This window comes from Pantherophis guttatus, chromosome 2, assembly GCF_059756535.1.
Source record: "Pantherophis guttatus breed Tessera chromosome 2, ASM5975653v1, whole genome shotgun sequence".
NCBI classification, from domain to species: domain Eukaryota; kingdom Metazoa; phylum Chordata; class Lepidosauria; order Squamata; family Colubridae; genus Pantherophis; species Pantherophis guttatus.
Window position 1 is genome coordinate 257292350 of NC_142064.1, and position 11333 is coordinate 257303682.

The 11333-nt window shown below is 42.5% G+C and overlaps 1 protein-coding gene across 1 annotated transcript; it reads right to left on the bottom strand.

The window, feature by feature from the left end:
* Window positions 1–8971: 8971 nt before the first annotated feature.
* LOC148115638 (uncharacterized) lies at window positions 8972–10111 on the bottom strand. The gene has a single exon (XM_087885195.1). It carries the CDS (start codon window positions 10109–10111, stop codon window positions 8972–8974), a length of 1140 nt encoding a protein of 379 aa, XP_087741321.1.
* Between the last annotated feature and the right edge of the window lie 1222 nt (window positions 10112–11333).

Genomic DNA, 11333 nt, shown 5'->3' on the forward strand with positions numbered 1-11333 from the left:
AATGAGATAGAAAGAGAGAGGGGGGTGAGAGAGAGAGAGAGAGAGAGAGAGAGAGAGAGAGAGAGAGATGTATGGGGGAGATCAAGAAAGAGAAAAACAGAGAGATAGATAACATTCTGTATATTAAGAATAGATAAAATATCAACATGAACATTGGAGCAACTTTACTTTTTTTCTCTGTCCCTTTGAATAAATTAATGAGACAAATTATTATTTTTGACAGCCTTCAATCAAAAGAAAAATGTGTACAACCCTGAATGATTTGGGGGTGGGAATCATGTAGACATGATGTGACAAGGAAGATGTGCTTATGAGTATTAAAATTGATTCCTGTTTTTTATCCATGTCCATATCCATATCAATATCCATTTCCATTTCCATATACTGTATATACAGTGTCCGTTTGTCTCTCTTTTTTGTCCTGCCAACCTAGCAATTCAAAAGCATATAAATGCAAGTAGATAAATAGGTACCACTTCAGTGGGAAAGTAACAAGGTTCCATGCATCTTCAGTGCATAGTCTTGCCAGCCACATGACCATGGAAGCATCTTCAAATAAAGGCTCTTCATTTGAGAGTTTACATTGCCCCCAACAATCTGGGTCCACATTTTACTGACCTCGGAGGGATGGAAGGCTGAGTCAACCTTTAGACTGGTGAGATTCGATCTGCCAAATTGCTGGCAGCCAGTGATCAGCAGAAGTAGCCTGCAGTACTGCACTTAACCACTGCATCACCATGGCTCATCATCAACAATAATAATAGGTGGTTCAATATGTCATGATCTGGAGTTAACTCATTCTGGAGTATCAAACCTTCACTGAAGAAGATGGCCTCATCCACACCAGACAAATTAAGAAGGAATTATAATGGCCCACTGCCTACTTCAAGAGTGTTGAACTGTTTTTCCATATTTTAATCTTTACAATCTCAAGAATAAGTTTGGAAACTAAAAAACAATCAAACTTCTCTGGATTGTTCCTTTCTCAACTCTCAAATTAGGATTATTCTCCTGAGTCAAACAAAACTCTTTTCTCCAACGGAACTTTTATGGCCAAGGCTCATTCCCAATTCCCCTTCTAATTATTCAAATCATGATTATTTAATCTCCTTTGAACAAGGTTTATGGGATTTCCACCACCACAATTAGTGACCAATCTATGTGACAACAAATGGGATAGACAGCATGTGATAATCTGATTTGTAACAGCCTCCTGTGATGAGATCAGAGTTTTGGGTAAAGCTGGGCAAATACTCTAGCAGTCTGAAATTGCAGATAACTCTTCCAAATCTGGGGGCAAACTGGACCTTCTTCACTGTAGTTGTGGTCTTTTTGTGATCTCTGAAATTTAGCTCTGTGCTGAAGAAAGAACTCTAGGAAGGATCTCCTGCAGTATACTGTATGTCAAATGTTGCTGCTGCTGCATATACAGCTTTTTCTGCTTCAGTTTCTGTCTCAAATTCCCTGTGCCAGTACGTTGATGAAATGTCCATTTAAGGTGATAATAGAAGAAAAGGAGTGGTTCCATTACTACAAGCCAGGAGACTACTGGATTACTGGAATAATGTCTGGAGTCTTTGCTCGATTATATCAATTTTCGTTTTCCAAGCCTCCAACCCACCAACTGAAAAGGTAATTAGCTTGTCCAAGGATTCTGGTGATTGATTTTACCTGCTCCAATGTCTTTTCTATACACACACACACACACACACACACATAATTTTTAAATTTTTCTTTTAATACAAAAATTCCCTCTTTCAGTAAACAGTGTGTCATCAGAGTACGTATTTTTTTGTCATGACAATTAATATTTACCACCATATTCATTATTTGTATCTATTCTTATATTACTACTAATATTTAACATACCTATTATTATAACATTTCTCTTCTTAATTTCATATTTATTCTCTAACCATTGATAGAATAACTCCCATATATTGTAATAATGAGATTCTTCCTTTCCTTTGATTGCAAGTGTTAATCTATTCATTTCTGTACATTCTAATATTTTCTTAATCATATTTTCATCTGTGAGGATCTTTTCACTTTTCTAATTTTGTGCAAATACCCTGTTTCCCACAAAATAAGACATTCCCTGATAATAAGCCCAGTCGGGCTTTTGAGCTCATGGCAATAAGGCCAAGCACTTATTTCAGGATTAAAAAAATATAAGACAGGGTCTTATTTTGGGGGAAACATGGTACAAATCTAGCTGCAGTTATTAAATGAATGATCAAGTATACATTTTCTTTACTATAAGCTTCTGGTAGAATCCCCAACAGGAATAGTTCAGGTTTTAAACTGATATGTTGCTGTGTCATCTTCTCCAACCACATACCTCCAATGTCTTTTTAGGAATGATTTCCTTTCCCCTATTCCTCACCTTGAGAAAGGCAAGTCACTATTGCTCATCCTAATTTGCTTTAAAGGAAAGGCTCCTAGGGAACCTGATGATTTTGTAAAACCTGAGTTTGCAAAGTTTCTTTTTAAGTTGAATGAATCTTGCCTGGATGGGGTTCTGCCTCCTTTCAAAATGACTACCTTGGAACTGTGGAGAGTCAGCAACTTATTTATTCATATCTATTTCACTTATTTATTAAGAATAGTTAAACAGAAACTCCCAATAAAGTGATTGAATGATACCTTAGAACAGAGTGAGATCTCTTGAATTTTCTCCCCAATGTTTCTTCCCCTTCCTTACATTTACTCTATAATTCCTACCACCCTCTCCATTCTTTCTTTCCACCCTTTAACACTTTTGCCACTTTAGTGGCTTCCCTGTTCCTTTTGGTTTAAATAAAAGGGATACTTTTTAAAAACCAAATTCAAGGAGGGGAGAGACTTTATATGATAAGTTAATCTTTAGTTGCAGAGGAATCACATTAACTGTAGTTAACTGTAGAATATAGGACAATAACTCTAAAGCCGTGAATGTTGTTGTTGTTAGTTATGAAATCATGTCCAACCTATTGCAACCCCATGGACAAGGTTCCTCCAGACCTTCCTGTCCTCTACCATCCCCCAGAGTCCATTTAAGCTTACGCCTACTGCTTCAGTGATTCCATCCAGCCACCTCGTTCTCTGTCGTCCCCTTCTTCTTTTGCTCTCAATCGTTCCCAGCATTAGGCTCTTCTCCAGTGAGTTCTTCCTTCTCATTAGGTGGCCAAAGTATTTGAGTTTCATCTTCAGGATCAGGTCTTTTAAAGAGCAGTCAGGGTTGATCTCCTCTAGGACTGAACGGTTTGATCACCTTGCAGTCCAAGGGACTTGCAGGAATCTTCTCCAGCACCATAGTTCAAAGTATAGTAGCTCATTATCTTTTTGGCATTGCACTATATAGATATAAAGCTATAGTAAATATGATATGCTTTCATGAAAATCCAAACTGAAGATAATGAAATTTCTTATGTTGCAGTGAGAACACCACCTCTCACCTTCTGCCCTACTTGTTGGCTGTTCATGAAGTCAACCAGAATTCAAGGCTGTTACCCAACATCACCCTGGGCTACAACATCTATCAGAACTTTTTCAGTGCAAGAATGACATATGAGGCCGTGCTGGATGTGCTGTCTACAGGACAGGAGAACATCCCAAACTACAGATGTGGAAAAGAAAAGAACCTGCTGGCGATTCTTGAAGAGATGGATTCTGAACTCTTTGATCATATTTCCAATGTCCTGAGCATCTATAAATTTCCACAGGTATAAAGCCAAATGAAATTTATTCCGTGTTGTAAATTGTTCAAATTTGCCTAGAAGGCAGCACTTGTATATATTTCTCCAAACAAATTCAACGTCAGAGAGTAAATATTAGAAGAGCTGAAAGAATTTTTAATTCACAAAGTATGTGTGTGTGTGTGTATACATACATATGTGTAGATAGATAGATAGATATAAATATAGATATACACATATACATACACACATATATATACATACATATATATATATACACATACACATGTATGTATATGCTATACACACACACACACACACATATATAATTGAAAACCACTCACACCGCGATCACGCCGTAAAGCCTACAAACTTGAAATTTGGCACATATGTTCCTCTTGGCTTCTAAGTGCTCACTAAGAAAGGATTTTTCAAAATGACCATCAGATCATTAGTATTTTATATACAGTATATTCATATATAGTATATTAACACTCTCTGATGCTAAGGAGTTAGATGTTCTACTCCCCCTCCCCACCTGAAAAGCTTCAACTGCCACTTGCCTCACATTCCGTTACCTCAGTTCAAACTGGCAGACGTTCCAATCCTTCACTCAGGAGCGGTCTGGGGTTTATTATTATTATTATTAGTTAATCTTTAGTGAGATTCACAGCCTTTGAGGCTGGTTAATAGCTCAGCAGCACGAGTCCTAACTAAGGACCTAGGAACTGTTAAGGTATCATCGGAGGATGTAAGCTGTTCCGAGTAAGGTGGTTTTTTGTAGAGTCAAAATGTTCAGGTCCGGCAAATTTAGAATTTCTAAATAGCGGGGTAGCCCTTTGGGTATTGCTCCAAGGGCTCCAATTACAATTGGGACAACACACGTTTTCTTTTTCCACAGTCGCTCAACTTCAATTTGCAAATCCCGGTACTTTGTGATTTTTTCTTGCTGCTTATCTTCAATCCGTGCATCACCAGGTATTGCAATGTCAATGAACCATACTTTTTTCTTTTCAACTATTGTTATGTCAGGTGTGTTGTGGACCAAGTGCCTGTCAGTCTGAATCCTAAAGTCCCACAAGATCTTGAGTTTCTCATTCTCTAAAACTTTCTCAACCTGATGTTCCCAGTGGTTTTTGCTGTACTCAAATCCAAACTTCTGGCACAATTTCCAATGAATGATCTTAGCAACACGGTCATGGCGTTGTAGGTAGTCAGTTTGTGAAATTTTGCTGCACCCACTGATCAGGTGGTTGACTGTCTCATCTTTCTCATTGCAGAGGCGGCATTTGCCGTTGGTGGTAACATGTTGAATTTTTGCCTTCATGCAGTTTGTGGCTAGGGCTTGTTCTTGAGCTGCCAAAATAAAGCTTTCTGTTTCTTTTTTCAGTACTCCTGATCTTAACCAGTTCCAAATTAGTTTCTGGTCAGCTTTGCCTTCAATACTTTTCAAGTATTGGCCATGCAGAGCTTTGTGTTTCCAATTTTCAGCTTGCTGCTCAATTACTTCTTTCTTATATTCTGCTTTTGTTTTAGTTGTCATTATTATTATTATTATTATTATTATTATTATTATTATTATTATTATTATTATTATTATTATTATTTGAATTTCTATACCGCCCTCCTCCCGAAGGACTCAGGGCGGTGAACAGAATAAAATTTCATATACATATAATATATATATATGTTTTCTCAGGTTTTCGCGGGTGTTTGTATGTAGGTCTTTGGTTATTCGGGTCTTCTCCCACGTAAAATTGGAAGTGTCTTGGCGACGTTTCGACGAAGTCTCATTCGTCATCTTCAGGCTGGTGTTCTCGGCTTTGCTCCTGGAAGCACGAAGCCGAGAACACCACCCTGAAGATGACGAATGAGACTTCGTCGAAACGTCGCCAAGACACTTCCAATTTTACGTGGGAGAAGACCCGAATAACCAAAGACCTACATATATATATATATAAGTCTCATTCGTCATCTTCAGGCTGGTGTTCTCGGCTTCGTGCTTCCAGGAGCAAAGCGAGAACACCAGCCTGAAGATGACGAATGAGACTTCATCGAAACGTCGCCAAGACACTTCCAATTTTACGTGGGAGAAGACCCGAATAACCAAAGACCTACATACAAACACCCGCGAAAACCTGAGAAAACATATATATATATATATATATATATATATATATATATATATATATATATATATATATATATATATATATATATATATATATATATATATATATATATATATATATATATATATATATATATATATATATATATGTTTTTCTTCTAGCCAGGTTTTCCCTACGTAGCCAAGGTTTTTTTGTAGCTCCAGCTCAGTAGAATCACATCTACTTGGTTCTGGGCTTTTTTCTTTTCTAACACCTAGCAAGCTCTCACTGCTAGGTGGGAGACCTAAATAGATCCATTTCTAGCTCGTTAGCTGTCATCAGTAGGCCACACCCATATCCTCCCTGTAAAGGCACAGTATCAATTTTCTTACTTCTTCGTAGGGTTTATGTGTGTTTTTCTTCTAGCCAGGTTTTCCCTACATAGCCAAGGTTTTTTTGTAGCTCCAGCTCAGTAGAATCACATCTACTCGGTTCTGGGCTTTTTTCTTTTCTAACACCTAGCAAGCTCTCACTGCTAGGTGGGAGACTTAAATAGATCCATTTCTAGCTCGTTAGCTGTCATCAGTAGGCCACACCCATATCCTCCCTGTAAAGGCACAGTATCAATTTTCTTACTTCTTCGTAGGGTTTATGTGTGTTTTTCTTCTATGTATATATATTTTATAAACAGTAAATAATAAATTGAGTCAATTTAGTGTATCTGCTAAGACCTTGGCATAGAATTTAGATGTTTATACTAGCCCTGCTTGTTGAAACAGAAAGGTCTTCAGGGCACATCGGAAAGTGCGAAGATCTGGGATTATTCGTATTCCAGAGGGTATTTTGTTCCAAGGAGTAGGTGCCCCCACAGAGAAGGCTGTGGTACTCCCTTGGAACTACTAGATGACATTGTTTTAATGATGGTACTATGAGTAGGCCTACTCTGTGAGAGCGTATTGGTTGGTGGGAGGTTATTGGTTGCAGCAGGTGGTCTCGTAAGTACTCAGGTCCTAAGCCATGGAGCACTTTAAAGGTAAGAACCAACACCTTGAAGCGCACTCGGAAGGCCACCGGAAGCCAGTGCAGCTCGCGTAGAAGAGGTGTTACATGTGAGCGCCATGTTGCTCCCATAATTACTTGCGCGGCTGCATTCTGGACCAGTTGGAGCTTCTGGGTGTACTTCAAGGGGAGCCCCATGTAGAGAGCATTGCAGTAGTCAAGTCAGGAAATGATGAGGGCTTGAGTGACTGTGCGTAATGAGTCCAGGTCTAGAAAGGGACGCAATTGGCGAGTCAGGTGAACCTGATAGAAAGCTCCTCTGGCCATGGCTCTTATATGATCTTCTAAAGACAATTGTGCATCCAGGAGGATGCCTAAATTTCGAGCTTTCTCTGCGGGGATCAATGACTCATCTCCAATAGTTAGTGATGGGACTAACTGACTGTACCAGGATGCCGGCAGCCACAGCCACTCAGTCTTAGAAGGGTTGAGTCGAAGCCTGTTTCTCCCCATCCAGACCCGCACGGCCTCAAGGCACCAGGACATCACTTCAAGGGCATCATTGGAGTGGTTTGTGGTGGAGATGTACAGCTGAGTGTCATCAGCGTACAGATGACATTGCACCCCAAAACCACGGATGATCTCCCCCAACGGCTTCACATAAATGTTGAACAGGAGAGGTGAGAGGACCAACCCCTGTGGCACCCCGCAGGTAAGGGGCCTCGAGGTCAATCTCTGTCCACCTGTCAACACTGACTGCGACCTGTCAGAGAGGTAGGACAAGAACCACCGTAATACGGTGCCTCCCACTCCCAGCCCCTCCAACTGGTGCAGCATGATACCATGATCGAATCTCTCCAAGGCTCAAGGTTGACTCAGCCTTCCATCCTTTCTAAGGTAGGTGAAATGAGGACCCAGTTTGTGGGGGCAATAAGCTGACTTTGTATAAAATATACAAAAGAATGAAGGCTATTGCTTAACGCATTGTAAGCCACCCTGAGTCTCCGGAGAAGGGCGGCATATAAATCAAATTAAAAAAAAAAAAGCCGCTGAGAGATCTAATAGGACCAGGATAAAGGAACATCCCTTATCCCGAGCCCTCCAGAGATCATCAACCAACGCGACCAATGCTGTTTCTGTGCTGTATCCAGGCCTGAAGCCAGACTGGAACGAGTCTAGATAGACAGCTTCATCCAGGTACTGTGGGAGCTGTCGTGCCACCACACTTTCGACAACCTTTGCTAAAAAGCGAAGGTTGGAGACTGGACGGTATTTTGTTAAAATAGCCAGATCCAGAAAGGGCTTCTTAAGGAGGGGTTTCACCACCGCCTCTTTCAAGGTGGGAGGTAAGAATCCCTCACTCAGAGACACGTTAATAATTCTCTGGAGCCAGCTACGTGTAACCTCCCGAGTAGCCAGCACTGATCTGTCCCCGTCCACACACACACACAAACACAGCCAGTCGAGGGTTAAGAAAGTACTTGGCACGCACACAGGTCGTTATCTCAAACTTGGCAGCAATATAATCACCGTCTGCCAAGAGCTTTTACTGCAACAGATAACATAAAATTGCATACGCAAATAGTCCAGCAAAACAATATTTCTTTCGACAGCTTCAGAAGTTGTTCAAGTGACTAGCCAAAGTTCGTTTTTGTTTTACCAGCCACCACCCTCTCTTATATAGTCTCTGGGGTGTGGTTCAGTGACTCAGTTCTAATCCCTAGCACGCCTCCTTAACTGCTGCAACCGTTTATCTTGCCTTCGTTGGCGTGCATCCAGGAATGACGGCTCTCCTTCACTCTCATCTGAGACACCTGGCTCCTGGCTAATCTCCTCTCCCTCGGCCGGCACCTGAGACAGTGCCAGAGGGGAGGGGCCTGGAGAGGCAGGCCTGGCTGACTCCTCTTCCTCATGTTCGGAGCTTTCTTCCTCCGATGAGATAGGCTCAGAGGGCGGGGCCACAACAAGCACTAGCCAGGAAGGGCATGGGTCCAATAAACATGTGGTCACATTCAGCTTCCCCAGTAACCTGTCCACATCCTCAGGAGTCACAGTATCAAACTCATCCCAGATAATGTCCTCAATATCTGCCCTCGTCATTTCATCCGAATTAACCCAGTTAGAGTCCAAGCCTTCCCGAATCTGAGCAATTTTATCGTGCAGATATTGTGCATAATCCTCAGATCATCCTTGCAGAGAGTCTTCCCGGGCTCTCAGCTGGAGTAGAGAGCGGGTAATCCTAAACAAGGCGGCTGGGCGATTATCTGCCGATGCAATAAGAGTGGAAAAATAGTTACATTTTGCCGCTTTTATCGCCACTAAGTAGGTCTTAATATAAGATCTCACTAGTGTTCGGTCGGATTCGGAACGGCTGGTCCTCCAACTGCTCTCTAGGCATCTTTTCTGACGTTTCATCCCCCTCAGCTCATCAGAGAACCAAGGAGCTGGGTAGATTCGAGACTGGGTCAGAGGCTGCAAAGGCACGACCTGGTCTAAAGCACCAGCGGCCATCCTATCCCAGGACACCACTAGGTCTTCAGCCGAGTCATGAGCCAGAGTCTCAGGAAATGGCCCAAGCTCCATCCGGAACCTATCAGGATCCATCAGGCGCCTGGGGTGGAACCATTTAATTGATTCTGCCTCCCTGCAGTGGGTTGTAGTGGTCAGAAGGTCAAGCTTAAGGAGAGAATGGTCTGACCATGACAAGCGTTCGATGACTATATCCCCTATATCTAGATCATTCAGCCACTGGTCAGAGATAAAGATCAGAGTGTCACTGGTCAGAGATAAATCCAGAGTGTGTCCCCCTGTGTGAGTAGGACCATGAACTAATTGGGTCAGGTCCATGGCCATCATGGAAGCCATAAACTCCTGAGCCCCTTCAGATGTTTCACCAATGGATGGCAGGTTGAAATCTCCCATAACCAGTAGTTTAGGAGTCTCAACTGCCACCTCGGCTATTACGCTGAGGAGCTCAGGCAGGGCTGCTGACACGTGGCAGGGAGCCAGGTATGCAATAAACAGGCCCATCTGTAACCCATAACCCCACTTCACAAGGAGGGACTCACATCCAGTTGTCTGTGGGACAGTGACTTCCCTAGGGTAAAGACCTTCCTTTATAATGACCGCCACACCTCCACCCCTGCCCCGAGTCCTTGGCTGATGGAATGCACGGAAACCTGGTGGGCACATTTCTACAAGGGGGACCCCCCCTTCATTGTCCAACCAGGTCTCTGTAATACCTGCCAGGTCCGCTTTCCCCTCCTGAATTAGGTCACAAATGAGGGGGGCTTTGTTAGCCGCGGACCTGGCATTGCATAACATCAGCCTAAGACTCGGGCTCTGAGATCTTGAGCAACCCAAGGAACGAGAAGAGCTTTGGAGGTCGGAGCACACCATCGCTTGAAGATAGTGGGTGCGTAGCTCCCTGACATGATGTGGTTTCCTGCTCCCACCATCTCTGCCCCTCCCAACCATAACCTTGATGGAACAGCCCATTTCCATGCCAGTATTAAGTCTGCCTATTCCCAGTTCTGAGTTTCCTATGATGTAGTTTTGTGTTGACTTTGGCTTCACTTTTGGAAAATTATTTGCTAATCCCTCCCTCTGTGGATTGCCCCCCAAATCCACATGATCCACCCTTTTTATACCCACCCCCCTTTCAGAAGCCATTAAAATTTTGGTTAGAAAATTAGATAAGAAAGCCCTTAATCCCCTCTTAGCACCGTGCCACCTCTCAGGATTCCAAAATCCGTCATCAAGGTAGGCCCTCGATAATGTGGAGGGCCAAATTTGTGAGAGGGGGGAATCTCGCAATGCCAAGAGTTCGGTTGCCAAATACATCTAGTAAGTCAGATGGGTATAGCAGTTGGGTCTGGTCCAACAGTCTGATGTAAGAGTCTTGAGGCAGACAAGTAATAAATTCAGTGTGGGTAAGAAACTGGTCTCCCTTGCCCTCTCATGGCAGGGGGAAGGAGTTTAGTGCTATCTCAGGATGGACAGAGGATAAAAATCTAGTCATCCTCTCACAGCGGCTCGTTCTGAATGAGATGGTCATAATAAATTTGTTGTTCTGTCTGCTCAAATGATGTCAGTAATTCGAAACTCCCTCAGCATCCACATTAGTAGATGCCCAGACAACGTATGACAAGAGGGTGGATCAGTTGGAAATAAAGCCAAACAGTGAAGGTAGAATGATAATAGCTCCATGGGGGGGGTAGATGTATATAAAGAGGGAAGGTAGTCTAGGTGGTGAAAGTATAGTCTAGAGGCAGCTAAGTCAGTGTCAAATCAAGGTGGTAATGTATAAGCTGGAGGCGGCTGGGTTAGGGACTGGCCGAGGCAGAAAATTGAGAAAGGTTGGGGAGGCCTCCAAAGTGACCAGGTAGATAGTCTTTTGTCAACCTCTGGCCTCTCCTACTCTCGGCATATTGAATAATCCTCTGCATATATTGCCAGGCTCCAGACTTTAGATTATAATGATGTCTCCCAATTCCAGCAAGGGTCTAAACACCTTGCGGGGTTCAGGGCACTCAAGGCACTCCAG